General features: G+C 45.8%; 1 protein-coding gene across 7 annotated transcripts in view; it reads right to left on the bottom strand.

Moving 5' to 3' along the window:
• The window catches only part of JARID2 (jumonji and AT-rich interaction domain containing 2), a 280,235-nt gene extending 256,775 nt beyond the window's left edge, over positions 1-23,460 (bottom strand). The window contains exons 1-2 of one of the 7 annotated variants that reach the window (XM_063725366.1): positions 23,355-23,460; positions 22,378-22,581 (exon numbers count right to left, since the gene is read on the bottom strand). In XM_063725366.1, coding sequence (XP_063581436.1) covers positions 22,378-22,422 — 45 coding nt within the window. In that variant the 5' untranslated portion in view covers positions 22,423-22,581; positions 23,355-23,460. Of the gene's footprint in view, positions 1-19,970; positions 20,093-22,377 lie in introns of those variants that run through there. The other 6 variants (XM_024248373.3, XM_063725365.1, XM_054557234.2 and 3 more) reach the window with 6 other exon arrangements.
• Positions 23,461-25,718: the final 2,258 nt, after the last annotated feature.

Below are 25,718 nucleotides of genomic sequence, written 5' to 3'. Positions count from 1 at the left end.
CCTACCTTGCCTGCCATGGGCACACGCACACGCCTGACTTTAAGAGGTTTAACAAAAGAGTTATAGCCCCCAACTTCCTTGACTTTAATTAAACTTGGCTTCCACTTCTGAAAAATCCTAAAGTTTTTATTTTGTTCTGTAGTCTCACTAATGCTTTTAAATGAGAGATGCTGTGAAAAGGAAAAGCAAATTCTTTGCAGCTGCGTGTGAGCATTCTGCCAACTGAAGCACAGGAAGAAGCTCTCCCATGTTAAAAATTTCCAACTGGGAGATTTACAAAACAGCAGGGGAGGATGGATGGGGCAGAGGGAGACGTGTGCATGTGAAAGAGCTGCAAAAAGCTCCCTTTTTTGTGTTCAAGTCCCAGGGGCCTTCGGAGGCTTGTCATGCTTCAGCGATTGCCACCCCTCCCATTTTACACCCTTTCTAAAGCCACCGTCCTTTCCATACAGGCCTTCGGATATAAGTACACATTCTGCAGAACCACTTCTTAGCTGTTCCTTTATTTTACCCCCATCTCCCCAGGCCGCCCCAACACTCATTCTGCCACAACTGGATAATGGAAAGAAGCTTAACAAGGAGGTAGCAACCATTTCCCTCTGACTAAATGAGGTCCTGGCGTTAAGCTGCACTCCTCAGGAGGAAACGACAAGCATTTTGGCAAATAAACTTTTTTATTTTCTATTAGCAGCAGCAAGATATCCACTGTTGACAACAGCAAAAGTTCACAAAGATGAGCTTTTAGGCTGTGTTTTTAAAGCTCTTCGGAAAATCTAGCTCTACCCTTACAAAAAGCCAGTTTGGTCAAAAATGCTGTCAGAAGGGTTTGGAGGTTTGGTTTTAAATTTCCATATTAAGTGATGGGGTTTGGTCTTTTCAGAGAAGGAAAGAGTCATCACACTTTATCACAATTTCTAGGAAGCAGGCATGCACATTAGGTACGGTGTCCCACTGTCGTCCATCACCTATCCCCTGTTCTGGGGTGTGGGGTTGTCCATACTATTAACCGATCCCCTCCGCAGTTAAGCCTTAGGAGTTCCAACCCCACAGCATCCTCGGGGGCTGCTGATGTACATTTCATGGAACCAACTTTCTTCTTACTAAATCCTCCGCTGAATGCAGTTTTTTCTCAGGGCCCCAAGCAACACAAACACATCCTCAGGAATGCAGGTAAAATACAAACCCTCTGGGGATCAGCATGCACACTGCCCAAAAACCTCCTACTGCATTATCTACAGAAATGCACAGTAACAAACCACTGGCAGACAGACAGGAAGCACTCCATAAGGTCCTCGGGAATGCAACCATTGAGTTCACGCATCACACCAGACTTCTGAAGACAGGACAGCCAAAAAATACCCTTCATAAGGAGTTAATGTCATGACTTGAAACAGTCAACCAGAAAATTCACTAGAACCAGCTTATTCCATTCCCAGAGCATTCAGCGTCTGTCTACGTGTTACTATAATTTGAAACCTGGTTCTAAGAACATCTTTGTACCTAGGCCATTTCACAACTGATGCCCTTGCAGAAGGTATCGGTTCCCTCCTGGGCACCTACTGCTGTTTATAACCAGCTGGTGAGGCTTCAGGATCCTTTCCTGGTGATTGCTGACATGCCTTTTGCTGCCCCTCAAGCAGATCTCCGAGCTGTCTCTATGTAGATAAAAGGAAAGGCCTCACTCTGTCTTACGTCAGATACTGATAAGCCGCTTTAAGATTTTCTTTTTCTTGGGAGTGGGAGAGTAGGTTAGGAGAGTAAGAGAATAACACTCCAGGAAGCCCAGGGTCTCTTTGGACACTGCGTTCAGAGTCTCAGAGTGTTGAATTCACCATCTTTCCCCACAGCCAAAGAAGACAGCTTAACTGTTTGCCATCCAGTAAGTTGCAATATGTCAGCATTAACCCAAACCCTTCATCACGCAGCTAGAAGCAATACTAATATACAGGTGGAAGAGAATGCCTACAATGAAAGGGGCACAGTTGTGCCTATTAGAGCACCTAATCTCCACTCAGGGATGCATGGGCACCCCACATTACAATGGAGAACACTGAGAATTTAAACCACGGCCTGCTGATCCTCCTGGACATGCAGCTAATAAGTGGCTGAGGGACAATCAGTGGTCAGCTGGCACCCTGACTGTTATTACAACAGTGCATTTTCTAGGAGGCAGGCCACTGGAGAGGTCTCCTGGGGTCATGAGATGACTCTGACATGAAATAACAAATACACACAATCAGATATGCGTCCACAAAGCTGTTTCTCACCCTGCCCCCCAAAAATGTTTAAACATTGAGAGTGTAGAACTTTCAAGCTACCAAAAGAAAATGTTTTGCCTTAAAATGACAAAAAAGCAGAAGAAACTTGATGAAAGATTCCTAAAACTCAAAATATACTACAAACACCCTAGCCAGGAGAAACAGGTTGAGCAACGGAAATGCAACCAAGCGCTGCTAGGCTGAGAACAATGACCATGAAACTGCTGTTTCCTTACGTAGGCCCTGCAAATTAGTCCTTCCCCCGGCGGGAGAGGATATGGAGCTCACGGTTTGCTATTTTCCTTTTCATTACTACTATTCCAGGGTGCGGGTAAGAAAGAGAAAGAGAAGGAATTTGGGAAGATGTTAAAAAGTAAAAATCTAAACTATTACTTACGTTGTTTGCTCTCTGTTGGAAGATCATTGTAACTAATAGTTAAAATATACTTGGCAGAGACCGTGCTAAAAAGCTCTTTAAAAGAGGGGCCATACAAGGATCCCCAAACTCTGCTTAATCAGTACCAACACCACAGGAGATTCATCGGACACACTTGTCCTCCTGGGCTCCAGAGGCTTCCTAAAGTAAAATGAGAAGACACAAATGACTCCAGGAGAGCATATGTGACAGTTCTTTGAGAGAAAGCTGATCAGTATTGACCTTTAATTTGGAGACACTAAGCCTCGTGCCATCTCTTTTATGAATATGAGAGAGCACTTTGGGACCTTTTCCAGCTGGGAGGAAGGAAGCACAATTATTCACCCCCGTTGGCTAGGAGACCTGATGAGCTCCACTTTCAAAACCGTAACAGACCAGCCACCACCCATGCCCTCCAGTTTCCATGAGGCAGAGACCCCTGAGCGGAGAAGGGGTCTGAATGTAAATGAGGTTAAAATGAAGGAGGGGCTGGGACAATCCCACACTATCCCGTGAATGACCATGACACTGGTGCCAGATTCCTGCTTGCCCAGTCCAAAAGCAAGTGAACATGCTGCCCGGGCTCATCAGGTCCCTGGGGAAAAGGGTCACCTTGCACTGTTAAAACAGCATTCACGGAGAGCCCTGCAGAATACTCCTTAATTGCCTGGAAAGTGACCTGTCCAATGGGGCTTTCCTGGCTTCTTGGCTGCCAGCCAAGAAGTAGCCTTAACTTCTGTACCCATGAGGAGAGATGAGGGCAAGTCCCAAAGCAGTATCACTTCACAAAATAAATCTCACAGAGCCAAATCTGGAATGTTACTGCACAGATATTTGAAATCCCAGCTGACAGTCCTATACCTATTTGGGGCTGGGAGGATGATTAAGGCTTTAAATCTCAATTACACTTATGGAACTCTAAATGACTGCATGGTTTGGGTTTTTTGTTTTTTGTTTTTTAATGCAAACCTAAGTTTGGGATGCAGAACCACAGAGACAAGAATTCAGCAAGCACCTCCTCTTCCTCCAAAGAGTAGCCAAGTCCCACAGCATAGCCCGGAGCAGTAGCTGTTAAAAGACAAGGGCTGGGCTGGATCCGGCCAACATTACAAGGACAACCAACTGGTCTCATTCCTTAGTCTTGTGCTTTTAAAGGGCAGACGATGTGCCAACTATTTTAAAGCTCCAACACACTAATTCTGTAAACAATAATAGCTACAGCCTGCACACTGCGCACTGGAATGGATTCCTCAACTTGGCCTCATCACTTATGCAGCTGATGAAACAAACACTGACAGCTTTTTTGCATTTGTAAAGGCCCCACAGCAGCTGTGGTGATCCCACCATAGAGCAATGAATTAAGCCTGAAACCCAGCTGGGTCTGAACAGAAGCCTTTTTTGCACAATACAGCAAGACTATCATTGTTAACCCAGGCATTATTGGGAAATATTCTGCATTACATTATAGGGCAGTTCTAACTCAATTCTTAAAATTAGCTCTAATAAGCAATTTTAGTAGGAGGGATGTGGCGTTAGCTTTTGAAAGGCACAAGTATGTGTATAGGTTATAGGTACACCACACAAAAGCAGCCCGGCAGAACACAGATTTCCAGTTAAACAATGCAAAGTTTAAAATATTAACTCCTTCTTAGATATTCTCTCTCTCTCTCTCTCTCTCTCTCTCACACACACACACACACACGCACGCACTCACATCTCCCTTCTAAACTGAGGTGGGTGTCTAAACTAGTAAACTCTTGGCTACTTGGCCACTGCAGAGAAAAATATTGAATATAGCTGTCAGGGCTCCTGTTAGTAAGCCAAACTAATGACCTGAGCACAGGAGTCAAATTGGAACAGAAAGCCATACCAGAAAAACTGGAGTGTGAGAAGCATGATTAATACCATTAGTAAAGAATTTTTTGACAATGACCTTGAGCGCTATGAAATAAGTAAGATTCCAAATACTGATTAATAGCATTAGTAAAGAATTTTTTGACAATGAACCTGAGCACTATGTAATAAACAAGATTCCAAATACTGACGGACACACTGGTGTTTACAGGCTTATCACCAGAAAGTTCTAGGAAGGCAAAGACACCCACACCAAGACATGTGCTTCACAAAATGCTTCTCAACACCACTAGGCCACATGACATTTGCAGTCCCCACCATCCACTTCTCTTATGTTGCCTTAGAGTTTTTCTACCAATTAAAAATTGCCTTAAATTAGCCAGGCGTGGTGAAGCGCAGCTCTAGTCCCAGCTACTTGGGAGGCTGAGGTAGGAGGATCGCTTGAGCCCAGGGAGGTTGAGGCTACAGTGAGCTGTGTTCATGTCACGGCACTCCAGTTTGGGTAATACAGCGAGACACTGTATCTAAAAAATAAAAATTGCCGGCCAGGCACGGTGGCTCACGCCTATAATCCCAGCATTTTGGGAGGCCGAGGCAGGCAGATCACCTGAGGTCAGGAGTTCGAGACCAGCCTGGCCAACATGGTGAAACCCTGTCTCTACTAAAAATACAAAAATTAGCCAGGCGTGGTGGCGGGTGCCTGTGATCCTGGCTACTCTGGAGGCTGAGGCAGGAGAATCACTTGAACCCGGAAGGCGGAGGTTGCAATGAGCGGAGATCGCGCCACTGCACTCCAGCCTGGGCAACAGAGGGAGACTCTGTCTCAAAAAAAAAAAAAAAAAAAAAAGTCTGACTCTAGTAAGGACCAATCTCAACAATTTCACACCAACTTGGGGAAAATAAATCTAGTAATTTCAGAGAAATCAAGAGAATACAGTAACATCCTTCCTCCTTTGAAGAACTCCTATTTCTTAATGGAGTTCATTATGAAGGGTAGTTTTTCAAAGAAAAATAAAAACCATTTTTGGTTCAGTAGGCTTGGAAGGAGCAAGAAAATCAGGGATAATTTCTAGGTCATTCTACTCCCCATAGTCCTCTGCCAAAGAATGTTGACAGAGGTAACCACAAGAAAGTCAAAACCTAAGGTAATGCAGGAAATGTGAAGTCCCACCATCAAGCCACTGGAGCATATGATTCCAGCACAAGCACGTGTGACCAGTGTTTACGGTTTGCAAAGGGGTAGAGGAAATGAGACCACTCTTGGCCACCCACAGTGACATGGAGAGTGACAGTCAGGCAGTAAGGAAAATGAGGACCCCTACCACACACACACACACCCCCCCCCCACCAAAGGGCAAGCTAGAGCCCCAGAAGGGAAGGGCACAGCACAGGACTCTGCTGAACAGAGCACATCAGTTCAGTGGCATTAACTGAAACACAACTTAATGACAGAAAATAAACTTAGTAGTAATGTGTATACGCATGCTTTTCTAACAAGGTATTCCAAGAGAAATGCAAACAAATCCACACAAACGTTCACCGCAGCATTGTTCAAAATAGCCAAATGAGCCAGGCGCAGTGGCTCACGCCTGTAAATCCCAGCACTTTGGGTGGCCAAGGTGGGTGGATCACGAGGTAAAGAGTTCAAGACCAGCCTGGCCAATGTGGTGAAACCCCATCTCTACTAATAATACAAAAATTAAGCCCGGCGTGGTGGTGCACGCCTGTAATCCCAGCTACTCAGAAGGCTGAGGCAAGAGAATTGCTTGAACAGGGACCCGGAAGTGGAGGTTGCAGTGAGCCAAGGTCACGCCACTGCACTCCAGCCTGGGCTACAGAGTGAGACTCCATCTCAAAAAAAAAAAAAAAAAAAAAAATAGCCAAACCATAGAAACAACTCAAATGTCCATCAGCTAATGACTGGATACACAAAGCATGATACATCCACACAATAGAATGTTATTCAGCCACAAAAAGGAATGAAGTACTGATACACACTCCAGCATGAATTTTAGAAACATAATTTTAAAAGACACAAGGCACAAAGTCCACATATTATATGATTCCATTCATATGGAATATCCAGAATAAGCAAATCCACAAAGACAGAAAATGATTCGTAGGTGTCAGAGGCTGGAAGAACTGGGGTGAAGATCGCTTGAGGCCAGGAGTTTAAGATCCACTGAGGAAACACAGCGAAACCCCACCTCCATAAAAATTTTAAAATAAGAAAAGTTACAGGCAAAAAAAAAAAGACATGAGATTCTTCATTTATATATACCTTTTCCATGTCAGTGCCTACTCAGACAAAGTCAAAACCATCCCTGGGCCGGGTGCGGTGGCTCACGCCTGTAATCCCAGCATTTTGGGAGGCTGAGGCGGGCGGATCACGAGGTCAGGAGTTCGAAACCAGCCTGACCTGCATGGTGAAACCCCGCCTCTACTAAAAATACAAAAAATTAGCCAGGCATGGTGGCGCGCGCCTGTAGTCCCAGCTACTTGGGAGGCTGAGGCAGAATTGCTTGAACCGGGCAGGTGGAGGTCGTAGTGAGCCAAGATTGCGCCACTGCACTACAGCCTGGGTGACAGAGCAAGGCTCCATCTCAAAAAAAAAAAAAAAAAAAATCTCTGAATTTGTATATAAGGTATACAATATACAGCAGGACGTAGTAGGGAGTCCAAAAGTAACTTCAGTATTCCTTATCAACTTTAGAAATCTTTTAACACTCAGCAAGGAGGATTACTTGCTGTTGATGGCAGAAACCACATTCCTTAGAAGAGAAAACACCAGGCCAGATGCGGTGGCTCACGCCTGTAATCCCAGCACTTTGGGAGGCCGAGGCGGGCAGATCACAAGGTCAAGAGATGGAGACCATCCTGGCGAACTAACATGGTGAAACCCCGTCTCTACAAAAAATACAAAATTTAGGTGGGCGTCGTGGCGCACGCCTGTAGTCCCAGCTACTCGGGAGGCTGAGGCAGGAGAACCGCTTGAACCTGGGAGGCAGAGGTTGTTGCAGTGAGCCAAGATAGCCCCACTGCACTCCAGCCCAGGCCACAGATCAAGACTCCGTCTCAAAAAAAAAAAAAAAAAAAAAGAAGAAGAAAAAACACCATCCAAGGCCTTCATAGACCGTATATAATGCCTGTTCTGAAAAACAAGCTGTTAATGCCTGAGCAAAGTGACATCGTCCTTTCTTTATTGGGATGACCTCCATGTACAAAGGGAGTAGTAATAGGACTCTTCTTACCATTAAGGTCTTCATTTGTATTAAAAAACTGTAAGCAAACAATGTTTGGCTGTAAAAGCTTTGCAAGTCTAAGATAATGGCCTTCCTTGGTAAACTGACTGTTCTTTATAATCATCATTATTTATACTCCCAAGAGGCTTTTGCCTAATGCTCCAATAAATTCTGGAAAGAAATAACATGACAATTTCAGCAAGTCCCATGGAAGAAGGCAAGGGAAAAAAAGGCTACTTGAGTAGAAAATGTGTTTCATCCTGGAGTATGTCAGTGTTGGGACAGCGATCACTTCGCTTAATTAGAGCAAGGAGTACATTTAGAAGAAAGAAGAAAAAGCCACCACTTTTCAGCTTCAGATATTTCCAAGTGAAATCTATCCTCCCCACCTCCCAATGCTTTCCAGCTTACCAGGGCCAAAAGAAAACACATTTTAATAGCATCATTAGAGTTTTGATTTATCACAAGTACAGAAGAGTGTGCAGTATTGCACTCCTTATCTCATCCAGACAAGAACTCCATTGAACATGAAGCTTTGCAAGTTCTTATTTGTACCAGGAGTTTCTGCAGAACTAATTGATGGTGTTTATATTGAGCTGGTGTTTATATTTGAAACAAGTATTTCCCGACCTCTTCAACTATGAGACTTGGCCCATGGCTTAGATATGCCCAGAGCCCAGACTCTGGGACACTTAGGCAAGCCAAATATGTTCTTTATTTAAAGGAGGTTTCCTTTCCCTCTGTCAGCCACCTTTTAGATTCCAGCTAAGTTTAAACCACAATGGTTTGGAATCCTAACAGTAGTTTTGAGGATTACAATACAGAATGAGTATTTCAAAACATTTTTAAAGACACAGAACACTGAATCATGCAGTAACACCCACCAATCACTCCCCTCAAAATAAGTCAAGTTCAGAAGTTCACTATTAAATCCAGACCCTCCCTGGCCCCGGCACTGTGGAAAAAAGTGATAAACTGCATTGGTATTTAAATAAAAATCTGATCTCTGCCACTCAAAGATGTAATCATCACTGGGGATTACTTTCATGCATCTTTAAAATTCTTTCAGATTAAAAGATCTGTCAGAATGTCAATACCAATACTATTTAGCAAAAGTTGCCTTTAATTAAAGTTTTAGGTCAAGACTTCAAACCAAAAGCAAAAACACTGCCAGGCCCAAACACTGCTGCATTGAGATGAATGAACAACTACTCTGCTGTCCACATTTTAATCTGACTGTCCTTTTTTTGCATTTGGAAAGTGAACTTGAGTCAGATCTAAGTAAAAATTATTTGCTCCTGGAATGACAGCTCATCGTGGCTTTAAATCCTTTTTTAGAATGAGGGGCATAAATACACAAATACATAAAATTAACGCCCGTCAAAAAAATGTAACCAGCTAGGAGTCCCAGTGAAAAGGCTGAACAGTGGTTAAAACCAAATGACAAACAAAACCCCACTAAAATAACCTCATCTCCCCAACATACCCATCTAACCCCTGTCCTAAGTGCAGATGAGTGAGCCCTAGCAAACATTTTATGATCTTCAAAAGATTAAGAAGCCAAGTCCACCATTCTTTTGGCATCTCTCAAAGCCAGTGGCATTGGCCACTCCAAATCATCAGTTTGAGAAGGAGATGTGGCATTGTGTATAGGGTCCAGCCTGGTGGTGTCACAGCTCTGGGAAGGCAAGACCACGTAACCAAGCCCTTCAAGGCAGATGAAAACCATGTGCTACCAATTTGACTGGGACTCCAGACCATGACTCCTTATTAAACGCCTTCCATTCACATCAGCTCTTTCATCCTCCAACATCAAGACATTATTGCAAGCTGAAAATAGAATAAACAGAGCTTTAGTGCTCTGGGCAGTGTAAGAATGGAAAAGGAGGCAATTTAGGTAAAACCAAGTGTTAGGTTCCACCTCACCTCTAAGGGTACATCTTGCCTGGAGAATAAAAGGCAGGCAAAGTAGTTCATTCAAAAGTATGCAAAAAAGTAATGCTGCTTCTTAGTCACACTGTGAACACTACCCTCATCCTCACAAACCAGGGAAGGTAGAGGGAAGATAAAAATCCCATCCATCCAAAAATATGTCTGGGTGTAAAGAGACTCACACTGCATTTTTCCATAAGTTAGGAAGAAAAACCAAGCCTTGGTGAGAAGGAAAGGTGCTAAGCACCCTTATTATCTGAATTTCTATCCTCTTCCTCGAACAACTGGGATATACTATAATCAGCACAGATGACCCAGAAACAGTTTCCTCTTCAATCTTGCACTTGGAGAATTACAGCCACAAGAATCTGTAAGACTTATAATAACATGGTCTAAATAGTCACAGTTGGTGTTATGCTGTTTTGTTTTGTTTTGAGACAGGATCTTACTCTGTTGCCCAGGCTGGAGTGCAGTGGCGCAATCTCGGCTCACTGCAACCTCTGCCTCCTGGGTTCAAGCAATTCTCCTGCCTCAGCCTCCCAAGTAGCTGGGATTACAGGCACTCGCCACCACACCTTGCTAATTTTTGTATTTTCAGTAGAGACAGGTTTTCACCATGTTAGTCAGGCTGGCCTCAAACTCCTGACCTTGTGATCCGCCCGCCTTGGCCTCCCAAAGTGCTGGGATTACAGGTGTGAGCCACCACGTCCGGCTACAGTCATAGTTCATAAAGCACTTCACACTTTAACATTTGATTCAGCCTCCCACAAAATGACCTTCAGAGGCCAATAATGAAGGCACAATTCTCCCCCTTTCAAAGATGAAGAAACTGAGACCTGGAGAGGTGAAGTGATCTACCCAAGATGACAGAGCAGAGATCCTCAACTTCAGTCTGACTCCAAAGCCAGATGCTCTCCTCCCATTGTTTCACACCCCTGCTGCCAACTAAACTGTAAATGCCCCTCAGACAAGGGCAATGTCATATTTTCAAACTCCCAACACAGTGTCAGAACATGGTACGCAACCAAAAAATGCCAGCTGTATTTAACTGAACAGTCTTCCAAGCCACAGCCCAAAGGGATCTTCGTAAACATACAAAGCCCACCTCACAACAAGGCTGAGATCACATATGAAAACAATGCGATTGTGGGTCATCTTTATTACTTAAGTATCTCTATGTGCTCACAACAAAAAGCATTTCATACATATAACGGAACATCATTGTACAATTACCCAAGGCTCTCCCTTTCCCTTCCCTTCTGGAGCTGTTCTGACTAATAACACATTGTGTTCTTAGAGCAATTTTGTTTTACAAAGTGCTTTCACATATCTTATCTCATTTAGTTCTAAATGCCCTGAGAGAGGACATAGGGAGAAAATAGAAACTTAAATAAAACTCAACCGATATCTTTACTACTTGTTACAAATGCCTGTATTGGTTTTTAAAAGCCAACAAACAAACCAACCCGCTGGCCTAACGTGTACTACCTGTGGGACCGTAAATTAGTATAGCCTCTCTCCAAGAAAGCAATGTACTAGGAAAGATCAAAACGTAAATACGGGCACTTCTGAGTCAGTAATTTCACAGTGAGAATTTAGAGTTGAGTACAAACAGACACATGCAAAGCAGGCTGCATGCATCATTTTGTACAACAGCCCCAAATCTGTGAAAAACCCATCCCGAAGAGATGAGTCAAGAAAATGGTGGTAACTATCAACCAACGGCCTTGAAGCCATTAAAAATCACTGTCTTTGATTACTATGACAAGTTATAAATGCAAACAGGAGGTAACAAAAATACAGCACTTAAAGAGTATGGCCCATATATATAAAACTGTATGTACAAGTGGAGGAATGTCCAGTATGTGATTTCAATGATTTCTATCTTTTGAGTACTTGTCTGATTTGAATCACTTCTTATTAAGCAAATAAGGCCATCTGCACAACAGTAAAATGCTATTGGCTTAATTAGGTATGGGGATTACACGTGGATTTTATTTTTCCATGAAAATGAATCAATTACTGCAGTTACCATGGATAACTGAAAATCCCCCTGAAAAGAAAAGTATTTCCAAAGGCAGTAACAGAGAGGGCCTTCTACTGTATCAGGGCCTGGATTTCATGCCCCAGCTGTGTCTGATAAAATATGCGACCACAAGCAGGTCACTTAATAACAGTACTAGAAACCTCAGGAATTCTCAACTATAAAATTATAGCGTCCAAAATTGTGATCAGTTAAGTCTATCTTTTTGCACTAGATCCATACCGATTCCCTCCCACTACTAAGTAGTACTCGAAATACTCCACCAAACTTGAACTCAAATATTCCTAGAATGTATACTATGTATTAGACATTAACATTGACCTACAATGACATAAATTCAGCCCCTACTCTTATGGGGTTAATAGGGTGAGAGACATGTAAGCAAATAACGCCAGCACCTAAAAATAAAGTGTGAGGAGACCAGCCAACAGGGAGAAACAGCCTGGCTCTGCCAGACTGGGTAAACAGGGTGGCAGGCTTCAGACAAACACGGTGGGCTCCTCAGGCAATCCATTCACCAAGCAAGTAGAGGAATAAAATGCTGGGCTCAGCTGAAGCCCCGGATGTGTGAAGTGGATGGGTGGCAGGATATGCCCAGAGTACATCAAGAAGGGCTTTTTATGCCATGCTGGGAACAAAGTTGGTTTAGATTCGTTCCTGAGGACCAGAGAGCCACTAAAGAATCGCGATCACATCATAATCAGATTCTTAATTTCAAGGACTATGTCTCCTTTAAACATCTTCGTGCACAGATTCAGTGCCACTCCAATCTTAATTCTCAATCTATCCCTCTTTCCAATTCACCATCCAGGTGTATTTAGGAGTCAAGTGTTGGCTAAAAAGAACAGAGGTGGAAGGTGACTACATCACCTTCTAATCCGTAAAGCCTTGTTCTGTATCCCAAAGTGCATCTGTTACTTGCTATCAGCTTGCTTTATTAAGAATCAAAGTGCAGAATTCATTTGATTCATTTATATCTGAGTCAGCTAGGAAGGCCGCCGGCAGGCCTGATGTCTCCCGGTTGGTGATTTCCAACTGGGTAATAATACCTTGAGCATTTGTGCAGCAGTATGCAGTTTACAAAGTGCTTTCACATCAAAAATTCCCCTGCCTCTCCCAGCAACAAGCCTGTGAAGTGCATGAAATAAGTTGTCCAGATGAGGAAATAGCTCAGCGAGGTTGTAGAGCCTGCCTGGAGTCACATAGCCAGTTTAACACAAGGCCAAACTTGAACTAGGCTCACATTCCCAACCTTGTCCATTACTGCAGAGGTACCCCACATATTCACAAGCCTGTCCAAATCTGAGGCATTTCATTACTTAGGTCCATTTAGTAGCAGTAATAAAGCATATACACAAAGCACACAAGTCTGCTGCTTAACAGAATAAGCATTCACTCAGCCTCCTTCTGCAAACCTATAGAAGGACTAAATGCAAGAAACACATGCTCAGCCCTAATCCCTTCTCATTTCCTCCTGGCACCTGTTTCTGCCCCCACAGGCACCAAGCACTCTAACAGCTGGCCGAAACCGAGAGAGAACCAAGAGATAATACACTACCACTTCAGACCAAGCTCTCACCAAAATGGTGGCTGGGAAATAATGGAGACAGAACCACCCAGATTTTAAGAGATCAATAAGCTGGGTGTCAAAAGATCTCCCACATTCTCCTGTCCCAGTAAACCAGGTCTCCAGGTAGACAAGAGTCACACAACCCATCCTTTTCACTCCTCCTCCTCACCTCCCCCGAAATAAGCAGTTACTGTTAAGAATTCCTAATTGGTTAATAAATAAATAAATAAATAATAAAAAATAAATAAAACAATAAAAAAAAAAAAAGAATTCCTAATTGGGCCAGGTGCAGTGGCTCACGCCTGTAATCTCAGCACTTTGGGAGGCTGAGGCGGGCTGATCACAAGGTCAAGAGATAGAGACCATCCTGGCCAACAGGGTGAAACCCCGTCTCTACTAAAAATACAAAAATTAGCTGGGCATGGTGGTGTGTGCCTGTAGTCCCAGCTACTCGAGAGGATGAGGCAGGAAAATGAGATAACGCCACTGTACTCCAGCCTGGCAACAGAGTGAGACTCCGTCTCAAAAAAAAAAACAAAAAGAATTCCCAGTTTACCAATGTGTATGACGGAAGACTCTTACTGGGAGTATGGAGGGGCATAAAACTGTGGTTATGTAATTTTTTTTTTTTCCAGACAGAATCTCACTCACCTCACTGCAACCTCCACCCTCAAGTAATTCTCCTGCCTCAGCCTTTCAAGTAGCTGGGATTACAGGTGCCCACCACCACGCCTGGCTAACTTTTTTGCATTTTTAGTAGAGACGGAGTTTCACCAAGTTGGCCAGGCTAGTCTCGAACTTCTGACCTGAAGTGATCTGCCCACCTTGGCCTTCCAAAGTGCTGGGATTATGGGCGTGAGCCACCGCGCCTGGCCCTGTGGCTATGTATTTTGTTAACCTTCTAGGAGCAAGGTAAATAAACACTGCTGTTGATAGTATTTCAGTGTTCACTGGCCTTCCTCTTCATGGGTGGTAGACCTTGACAGACTTACAAAATTAGAACTTAAAATCCAATTGAGACCTTTTAGGCAGCACCAGCTCTCAAGAATAGCTCTCAAGAACTTCTACCAGTAGGGTTCCTCTTTCTCTAACACCCGCATCAGTCCTATGATTATGTAAGTAATCATGTATAATGTTCCCATTACTCACACCGCCTCATTAACACATCTGGACAGCCTTTGTTTAATGGATGGCCCAGCCCCTGGTGAGGACTGAGGGCAAATGATTTTCCCAGTGCTCCATGGTCCCCTAAGCCTCAAAGTCAGGGGCAATGATACAAGTACAAGAAAAAGTCAACAGCCCTGGGAAATCAAACCAGTTCCTGCAAGTCTGGAGAACTGCAGCCCACGCTGGGCCTCAGATGCACCCAAGAATGTGGTGGGGGCATTTGTAAAACTAGAAGAGCACAAACCATCCAGTCCCAAGGGACACGGGATGTCAGTCTTCCAATGATGACTCAAGGAGACAGCCAGCTGGGGATAAGGGGGTAGCTCCACCAACTGGTGCTTCAAAAAACAACAAATACAAACATGCAGGGGAGACGGACACTTCTGACAAAACTGCCTTCCCTTCCAACTTTCTCAAGCAAAAAGCCTCTCCAAAGGCTGCCAACAGTCCCTTTTACAACCTTTTCTTCTCCCCTTTTTGGGGCTCCACTGATCGTTCATTTTACTTCTATGTCCTCTGAACTCAAAAGTGAGGAGCAAATTCAGAAAACTAACCATCTGACTGGTTTTTCACCTTACTTTTCTCATCTGTAAAATGGACTCAAAAACCCCTTTTCTCAGACAAACTCACAATGTAGGCGGTTATTTCAGAATTGACTGAGTCCTCTCTTCACAATACCGTTAAGAGAAGTGGGTGTTGTGTCGTCATCTGGAGGTGTTTTCTATAATCCATGCTTTTCTGGGACATTTCTTCAAACGGAAAAAAGAGCCCCAGGAGAAGTGGGCAGCACCCTTACAATAGTGAAATCTGTGGCAAGACAAACTGTGGTACAAGTGTAAAAAAAAAAACCCAGAAACCCAGAGTGGTAGTCGAGCTGCCAGTCGCTGCTCACGCAGGAATGATCTAGACTTTGCCCTCTGGAACAATCTGCATGGGCTCTTTCCTACAGCCTAAGAGAGCAAGAAAGACAAAAGCCACCTGCAAGAAGTGACAGGAACAGGAAGTCCTGGAAACATAAGTCTTCCACCAAGAGCAAAATGACAGGTCAGCTCCACTTTTAATAATTTTATTCTGAATCAGAAATGCATTTTAAAAATCCTTATTTGGCCAGGCATGGTGGCTCACACCTGTAATCCCAACACTTTGGGAGGCTGAGGTGGGCAGATCATGAGGTCAGGAGTTCAATACCAGCCTGGCCAACATAGTGAAACCCCGTCTTTACTAAAAATACAAAAATGAGCCAGGTATGGTGGGACACGCTGGTAGTCCCAGCTACTCGGGAGGCTGAGACGGGAGAATCGCTTGAACCCACGAGCCGGAGGCTGTAGTGAGCCAAGACCACGCCACTGCACTCCAGCCTGGGTGACAGAGAGTGACTCCACCGTCTCAAAAAAAAAAAAAAATCCTTATTAAAAAAACCTGAAGCTGGCAGGTTATAGGATTGTCTGAAGTCCCAGGAAAGATTAAAACCTAGAAGGATAATGAGAATAAAATCTCGCTCACTCTTATTCTACAAAAATGTAGACAGATACCATGGAGTTCTCACCTCCTAGAATAAAAGATGTCTGCAAGGGTGAGGCAAGTATGGAAAAGGTTTATGCACAAAAGGAATCAGAAAAACAAAGACTGGAGGCCTGGAAAAGCAATTGAGGCTTGTCTTAGGGAGTCACAGGATGTAAAGAGTACAGTTATCTGGAAGACGGAAAAAAAAACAAAAGATAATTGAGTACATGAAAAAACAGATTCATTTGGTTTCATTTTTATTAACAGGTAAGGCTTAAGGATTTAAAATGGAACAGACCTTCCACAATATCTCGTAAGTAAAACAATATATAATTAAAGTTGCCAGATTACAAGATACAAGCTTCTGAACTCCACGAATTAGGTGCAAAATTACTAATCTTTCTACTCCCTGCCACTCAGTGAATGGCACAATTATTTTAACTCCAAAAGTAATACAATCACCGCAGTAGGACTACTTTAAACTGATCCACACTTTACATGTTACATGGCATGAAGCAGACAGGGAGTCCAGTTTAGCATTCGGGGATTAAGGCTAAACACAGTTGGAAGCACTCTTATCAGAGATGACAAGAACCAGAAGTTGGTTAGTTAATGGAAACAAGTTTGTTAGATAAGAAACAATTTTTTTAAAAAAAGATATTCCCTAACATTTTATATTAACTGACAAAGACAAATCTACTTTTAATTACGGTTTTTTTGATATGAGGCCATGGGTCCTCTTTCTGAGCTTGTCTCTGAATGTTCTGTTGTTCCACATTATGCTGTTTTGCTTGTTGGGGAAGTCTGGGCATAACTGAAGTTTGGTTCTTAAAAGGGAATCACTTGCAAAGCAATGTGTGTGGACAGTCCTTACAGATTTTCCCAAAAATCTTATAAATGTCTGGCCCACAATTTTTTTTTTTTTTTTAATGGAGTCTCACTCTGTTGCCCAGGCTGGAACGCATTGGCACGATCTCGGCTCACTGCAACCTCCGCCTCCCAGGTTCAAGCGGCTCACTGCAGCCTCCACCTCCTGGGTTCAAGTGATTCTGCTGCCTCAGCCTCCCAAGTAGCTGGGATTACAGGCTTGCGCCACCATGCCCGGGTAATTTTTGTATTTTTAGTAGAGACGGGGTTTCACCGTGTTGGTCAGGCTGGGCTTGAACTCCTGACCTCATGATCCACACACCTCAGCCTCCCAAAGTGCTGGGATTACAGGCATGAGCCACCATGCTCTTTTTCACACTCATTTCAAGGTTGACATAATACTTAACTGTAATTACAATAATAAGCCCAACTGGAATAACCAGATTTGGGAACAAACAACTGACACTTAGCAAGACTTCTGAGTGAAAGCCAAAGGGGACAGAGGTACATCCCAGAGCTGCCCAGGACCTTTGTCCTGGGGTATCAGTCAGGACATCCTGCAGCCAACAGGGCAAGTAGGATGGGTAGGTAAAAGGTGGTTAGGAGAGCTGCTACTACTGTAATCCTGGGGGAGACGTGGACCAGTAACATCAGGATGATTAGAGCAATGCAGCCAGAATTCAGACAATGTCAGGAGTGTGAGTCCTCACACCATCACTAGCAAGGGCAAACCACTAGTTTAAAAATGTTCAGCTGGCTGGGTGCAGTGGCTCACGCCTGTAATCCCAGCACTTTGGGAGGCCGAGGCGGGCAGATCACCTGAGGTCAGGAGTTCAAGACCAGCTGGGCCAATATGGTGAAATGAAACTTTGTCTCTACTAAAATACAAAAATTAGCCGGGCATGATAGCGGGTGCCTGTAATCCCACCTACTCGGGAGGCTGAGACAGGAGAATCGCTTGAACCCGGGAGACGGTGGTTGCAGTGAGGAACCACGGCACTCCAGCCTGGGCGGCTGAGCAAGACCCTGTCTCAAAAAAAAGGAAACAAAAACACAAATGCTCTCTAGGTTGGCCTTCACCAAGTTTTTTAACGAACTACACTTTTAATATGACATTCCCGTGTCTTCTCTGAAAAAAAAAAAAAAAAAAAGTTCCACTTTGAAAGTAACAGACACCAATTATATACTCCAAAAGATTTTCTTGTTCTGAAGGAGAAAAGTTTAAATAACCTTTGGAGTATGGTATATATTAACACTGGAGTTATTTCCAAGGCACTTGGAAGTGCGTCAATAGCCTTCAGCCCAGCAACAGCGGCTGGTTTAACCCACTATGAGGAAACAGGCATACCGAGTACCAAATAATTCTAGTTGTCTATTTGGGCCAGTGCCTACAGGGACACACGAGTTAGATATTAGCCTACAGTAAAATAACAACCTAGATAATAAACCAAGTTGGATTACTTGTCGACATAATTTTTCTTTCAAATTTTAGTGACACTTTGGACTTGATTGTGTCTTCCTTCCGTACTGTCCCTGTACAGTGACAGGAGCTAAACCGCCACTGCCCTGCACCTAAGTAACACAGAGCAAGATTTTCCACTACTAGAAACAAGTAACTGAAAAACCATGTAAACACCCCAGGAAAGAAAAAATACAGCAATAAAAATAACGTGCAAATTTCCCCACCACCCCACCAACTGTAAAATAACGTGACTGAACAATTTGTGATGAATAAGTTTTAAAACAAAAAACCTCATAAATCCAACCACTATATATTTTGTGTTCTTTCTACTTTTTTCTTTGTAATTTTACGTAGTTGTAATTATAGTAAATTCTTTTGAAGCTTATAACAAAAACTTTTTCCAATTTTTAAATCATACACTTTCAAATCAGAAAATTAGATACTTAAAACTTACAGCCTAGTGGTACAAATTCTGCTTGAGCTGTCCTAGAAAATCAAACTGGCAATTTGTTTTCATGCTAACTACATGAATTACTATCTTCATATGGCAGAGATTTTCTATTTCAAACTGATATCTGCTATAAAGCAAAGATCAAATAGTGGTGAAGCCCCAGTATCCTATCTGTTATTCTCCCTAGGAATAACCAGGCAGTGGAATGATGGAAATGGCAGAAAATATCTGTAGAGCAAAACATGCAACTGTTTTTATTGTCCAAGTGGATTGGGGCTTTCCAAGGCAAATGTTTTCAGTTATTTAAGGTATTGCAGTGGGAGTCGTGCCCAACACAATTAAGATTACATTGCAATTTATGAGTTTCTCAAGGACATCATTTATTATGAAACATAACAATCATTTCTCCCAAAGCCTACTATCGACAATCCCACCCCCAACTCTGCTTTGCTAAGGTAATAAACTAAATGGCAACTCAGCAGGCATCCCGGGCTTTTGAGACCAATTGCGGGAAACGTGCTGCCTTCCACCAGCTCAAGTAATAATGCCACCTTACTTATAAAGAGGCATACTGTTTTACATCTTCTATGCACATGATCTTTTCAGTGACTTAGTTAAGTGGCAATGGCAAGTATTTTTCCATTTTACAAAAGAGGAAACAGAACGCCAGCCTCTGGTTTCCCTGCTCTGAAGAACTAAGCCCAGAGCACCTTGAGACTTAAAGGAGTCCTGTGCTCTTCTCAGTACATTTATCAATGACAAGTCTTCCTTTGGTCCAGCCCCCCAAAATAACACTCAGTAGGCACAGAGCCGGCACAGCAAAGGAAAGCCCCCCCACCATAGTACCACAAAGCTTCCAGAAAAAGCAACAGTTGCTGCTGTGCAGCATCATCATGAAAGGCATCCGGCCACATCCTGCTGAAGCACCCCTAACACGACTTCAAGTGACGAGGTGGCCAAATCCACAACGCGGTCCTCCAACAAAGCACAGCTTTCCCTGAATACTTTCATTTCTTTACATAAGCACTGGAGAGGGGACACATGTACCACGCTAGTAATGCAACCCATCAGGAGACCTGGAACAGAGGAAGTGAAAACATTCCTGCAGAAAGGAGGCGCCTCCTCCCCGCTCCCCGCTTCCCAAGTGGCATCAGAACAGGGTCCAGTGGCACTCCTTTGGGGACCTACGGCTCCCCGGCCCTCACCTGGTGGGAAGCGCGACACTCCGGAGCGGAAGGCAGAGGCCGAGCGCATCTTCCTCCTCTTCCTCCTCCCACGCCGCAGCCCGGCTCTGCGGCAGCCCCCGCCCCCGCCCAGCTCCCTCCTCCCCCCGCCGCCCCGGCGCGCCTGGAACCTCCCGCCCGACTTTTGACGTCACGGAGGAGGAGGGGAAGGTTCCACCCGAGCCCGTCCCTTTGTGACGTCACAATGACAACAGAGCGCGGCCGGGAGCGTCGGGGAACCAAGCGCCGCGGGGGGCGGAGGGAGGGAAGAAGGGCTGGGGCGCCGGCGCGCGGCGGGGGAAGAACCGGGGGGCGGAGAGGGGGCGCGCTGACGTCTCGCCGGCTTAACCTGTTGCTCTCGAGACTGCGTCGGAGCCCGCAGGCAGGGCCGCTGGAAGCCGGCCGGGCCACCGCCGCCATGCTCGGCCGTGTGCGCGGTGGGGGGCGCCCGCTGCAGCTGTGCGCCGCGCCCCCCCTCCCCGGCACGCCCACGCCCCCGCCCCCGCTCCCGCCCCCGCCTCGCGCGCGCTCCCCTCCCCGCGCCCCGCAGGCCGCGCCGCCCCCGCGCTCCACCCGCCCTCCTGCCCGCCTGCGAGCCGGCCCGGGTAGCCCGGTGCCCGCCTCGCGCACCCGCCTAGAGCCCGGAGTATGCCCCCTATAGGCCGCGCGCGCGCGCCCGCCCGCCCAGCCCAGCCCGGCCCAGCCTGCCGCGACCCCCGCGTGCCGTCCCTTTCGCAGCCGGCTCGAGCACGTCGGGAACACCGGCTCTGCTCCCGGAGCATTAACTCGTGCCGTGCCTCCCGCGGCCGCCGCCAGCCACGGGCTTGCAGCCGGACGCCCGGACTCGGAGACACGATCCGCTGAACGCCCGCAATAAGAAAGAAAACCCACCCCACGCTGCTCTCCACCTCAATGAGGTCCGGAATGGGAGGCGGGGTGCGGTTCTCGCCCAAGTTCTACCCCATTTGCTTTGTGGCTGCATCCGAAACGGACGTGCCCCGGGAAGGCGTCCACGCTCCAAGGCAAGGTTGCCTCCGTGCAGTTTCTACAGCCCGAGTTTAAACTAGTCCTTTGCATTCTACCCAGCCCTCTGCAATGCGGATGTATTTTAATTCTTAAATTCTTTATGGAACAGCTTTCTAAGTTGGGCTTGATTATTTAACCTTGCATTTCTTTCATAGTTGAAGTTGACGTGTCTAGATAAGGATCAGCTCTCTCGAAGAGGCATTCAGCTTTTCTATTAAATATATTTTTTACAAAACCAGTGCCCCGAAGGTCATCTCTCATTACACACACCACAATGATCAAAAAGAGAAAATATTAACACCAATTTGTCTACCCAACTTAAATGAAACTTTCCTCTTACGTTGCATTATTCCTAAGGTATGTTCATTTGGCCTTTTTTGAAAAAAAAATGAGTTATTTAATTTAAAGCATGCAGCTAATCACAGATCACTCGAGTGCATATTTGGTTAATCCCTCGGTCCCCCTTTCCTCCCTCCCCTCAAACTTAAAAAAAAAAAAAAGCCACGACACACAAAACAAAAACACTCCCCATGCCAATCAAAACGTATCTGTACTATGCACAAAACAAATTTAACTATTCCAAACCATTTAAATCTATGAATAATCACCCAATTTCAGAAGCCCAGTTAACAGGGAGAAATTATTTGTAGTTACATATAATTTGTAGTTACATATAATTACATATGCATTCACGTACACACTTAAAAACATTAGCCATAGTGTGTGTCCTTTTCCCCTACAACTGGAAACCATGAATTTTTTAAACAAAACCAGCCTCATTATTAAAGTCAATCCCAACAAATGCATTCGCTGTAACATGATTCCCAACTGGTTTATGTTGCAAACCAGATAAGCCAAAACGACCACAGACATTAAATTTGATGTGCCAGTGCAAAGAGAACATCGCCATAATCGGACCCTCGATCGCAACTTAAAGGGCTTCCAACACACATGCGTTACACGATTTTTCCAAATAACATTAATAATAATAACACAGGCTCATTTGCATGCAAAGTGCAATACGGGGCCAAATCCGCTTGAGAATGCAGTTTAGTTACATTACCGCAGCCACCCCCCCACCACAAGCTCCACCAAAATCCCTTGCCTTTCATCTAAAACTAGATTATGGTTGTGTCATTCGAGGTCAATTTATTCACTTGAGGCATCTCCACACCAGTCTGTTTTTTCAACCAAACTAGGCAGACACCACTTTGCTTGAAAAGCCCTCTTTCAGAAAAGAAAGAAACAGCCTTATCGGACGCTGTGTTTAAAACCCTTCAGCTGCAGAATTATCTATAAACTTGACATTCACAGCCATTGCTTAAAACTGCAAGTCAAAGGATGTGTTGTTAGGAGCACTTACGTATTTCTTCTGAATGATATTCCTCTTGGGTCTTTCCTTGCTCATTCTGAGATCCAAATGCTGATTGCAAAAGGGGACAATTGCTTCATGAATTTAAAGCCGTCAGAAATTTGCAAAAAAATATCCTGGTGGTTTTTATTGTTGTTGGTGGTGGTTGATCTTGTAATCCGACTTTTCTTCCTCTTCCCCCAAAGCCAGATTCGCCTTGAAATAAATCCGAAATTGGGAAGGAAAAAAAAAGAGCCAAAGACGAACGAAGCAAACAAAAAAAAAATCACTTTAGTAAAACACTAATAATGGAAAATTTCCCCCGAAACACATACACACACACACAAAAAAAAACCGACGCCCTTCACTCCCCCCCCTTTTTCCTCCAAAAACTACATCAGCGAAACGTGAAGGTCCTTAGTGTCTGATCCGTAGTTACATCTTGGAAAAGAAAAGGGAAAGATAAATAAAAAATGTTGGAAGTCACGTTTGTGCTGCAGCAGCAGTGCGAGCAGAAGAGTCAACTCCAGCGGCGGCGGCGGCGGCGGCGGCAGCACCACAGCGAGAGCTCGCCGAGTCTCTTTTTTCCAAGCCCCCTAACCAATGAGAGAGAGGCTATCCAGCCCAACTTTAAATGGACTCTGCTTTTATACAAGTTAGGGCTCCTCGGATAATTCCCCGCCGAGCGCCAGCCGAAAACTCCCACCGCTCAGCCGCCAGGCGCCCGCTTAGCCCGGTGCCGACCGCCCCTGGCCCAGTCCAGGGCACCCCCGCAGCGTAGCCAACCAGACACCCGAGCGACCTCGACGAACCCCTCCCAGGCAAGCTCTCGGGCGTCGCTCCCACGCCGAGCCCAGGCGTGGAATTGAGAGAGGCTCCCTAGCTCAATGCATGGCACGCTCCGTCGCTCCACCTCACCCCCTTTCCCCTGCCTGCCGCTCACCACACGGCCGCCCCACGCCAGCCCCCGCCACTGCCTTCGCGTCTACCTGCAGCCGGGCTGCTGGGTAGGAGTGCCCCAGGACGCCCGGCCCCGGGGAGAGCCGCCTATTCCCGGGGCACCTTAGAATGGTCCCCTTGATCTTCTGGAAGTTGTAGTCCCCCGACTACAAAATGGCTATGGCCACGGAAGCTGGGAACTACAATTCCCAGCCTGCCTCGCAAAGCCTGTCACTCAACTCCCCTCCCTCCTCCTCGCCCCCTCCCCCTCACCGGCCGTGCCAACAAACGCTTGGACGTGTCCCGCGTGCGACACTGCTAGAGGCTGGCTCGGGATTGGCCCGCGGAGCGTGTGGTCCGCGAGCGAGGAACTCCCCACGCCGGCCCTCCTCCACCCCCCGGGCCCCGGCCCCCCTCCCCTGGCGGCCGCCGGCCCCCTCCCCGCGCGCCCCGCCCCCACCCGCGGCGCGAACCGCCTGTGGAATCGAGGAATCGCGCGCGTGCGGCCCGGAGCCGCGGGGGAGGGACGCGAGGCTTCCCCGGGGAAGGCCTCGGAGCGTGGCGGTGAGGGGGGCGGTGTCAGGGAGGGGTTGGAGCCCGTCCTAAGGAAAACTGGGCCACGCACCAAGAGGAATCCTCGGTGCGAACTAGTTGATCGGCGGCGCCTGCTGCTTGTGCCGTGCAGCCGGTGTCACCTCAGGACAGCGCCTCGCGTCTGTGTACAGAGCGTGCTGCGGGCGCCTAGGGTAGTCCGAGGTCACCCCTCTCCGCGCCCCGCAGCCGCGCACGCCCCCACGCGCGGGGTGGGCGGTGGCCGGGGGTCGCCGAGTGGAAGGGCCACGCCCCCCACGCCCGGGCTCGGCACGCTGCCCCTCGGTCGCGAACGCGCCTCCGCCCGACCCGCTTGAAGGACGTCGCTGGTGGCCCAGGAGTGAAGCCCCGGCGGCTGCCTCCTGAGAAAACATAGCCGTGTTTAAAGAGACTGAACGGGATCTTTGCTTTGCCGGGCGTATTTTGTGATAAAATACCACAAAATGTTGAGGCAAAAATGAGTGGAATATGGAGACCGAGCCGCACAGACACGCAATTGTAAGGAAACATCTCGAACACCGAGTGCCAGGAATATCAACTGTCCGGGCCACGCAAGAGCCTGCTTTTTACCTGCCTCCAGCCCCCTGTCGTGCTGGTTTAATCGCTGAAACAAATGAAGTAGCAGGCCCTGGCGTAGCGCTTTGGGCCTTCGCCTTATTAACAACTTTGTCAAGTCTCGCATCGCCATTCTGCCTTGTTAATTTCCTTGTTTTTCGCTGTGGTTTTGGAGAAGCAATGTTTTCCATGATCTCTCAGACTAGCCTCGGAATAAAACGTGGCAGAAGCGCTCCCTCGAACACATACCCATATATTTTATTCTACCCATTCCCTAGAGTCTGCTTACTTCAAAAGTCTAGATACTCACACAGCTGTTTTACTTGCAGCAGTATTTGAAGAGTAACCTTGGTGTCTAGAAAGGTCTGAGAAACTGGAGGTAAGAGATCTGGATTCAAATCGCACCTTGGCCACTTCCCGAAAGACAACCGAGAGCCTCTCTGAGCTTGTCAGTTTCCGCATCTGCAAATTAGTGATCAAACCTGTGGGGATGATTATGTGATAAATAACAGTAACCTAGTTTAAAACTAGGCACGTTATTGGAAGCTTTCAGTAAACGAAATAAAAAGCCTTTTCGAAAGGGTATTTTATTATTTTTACCTTTTCAAAAAATCTGAAATGAAATAATTTTACCTAATGTTCACTTCACAATTGGAAAAATAAATGACCTTTTGTGCCCTGAATACTGCAAAACTTGTTCGCTGGTGCCGTTTCCTGGGAAGGATCCAATGGGGCAGACTACAGTAGGGCCACCCAAGGTGTTTCCTAAAAACTTTCTGATCATTAGGACTGGCGTACTGGGAATCTCCACGTCTCCAGGTTGTTAAGATTTTAACCAGCTTTCTGTAAGTTTAACGCAGATACCTCATTCCCTAGGCAAATATTAATGAACAAAGGTGAGTTTCTTTTCGGTTCCCCTAACTAGCCCTGGAGCCTGGACTTCTCAGTCCTGGGCTTGTGAACTCCCCTGCCAGGCTACCAGCTCCAGGTTACCTGGTGTGAAAAACTATTGTGTAAAGTTGAGGCCTCAGGGCAGGGGAAAGGAAGGAATTTGCTCATTTCCAAAAGATTTGAATAATATTAGTGTTGTTTTCCCTGAAAGAGAAAAAAGATTGGCCTTCTTAGTGGTTGAAAGATTTTCCTGTTGTGAAAGTAACCTAACTCCTAGTGAACGTCCTTCCCCTACCATCTTGGCAAGACCATCCAAGGCTTTTCTTGCTCTTTCCTCCTCTTTTTCATTTTCTGTAAGTCAAATGCAGCTTTTATTC

Source organism: Pongo abelii, chromosome 5 (assembly GCF_028885655.2).
Source record: "Pongo abelii isolate AG06213 chromosome 5, NHGRI_mPonAbe1-v2.0_pri, whole genome shotgun sequence".
In the NCBI taxonomy this organism is placed as follows: Eukaryota; Metazoa; Chordata; class Mammalia; order Primates; family Hominidae; genus Pongo; species Pongo abelii.
The sequence above is the reverse complement of the archived record's forward strand: the minus strand, read 5'-3'. Positions and strand labels throughout refer to the sequence as shown.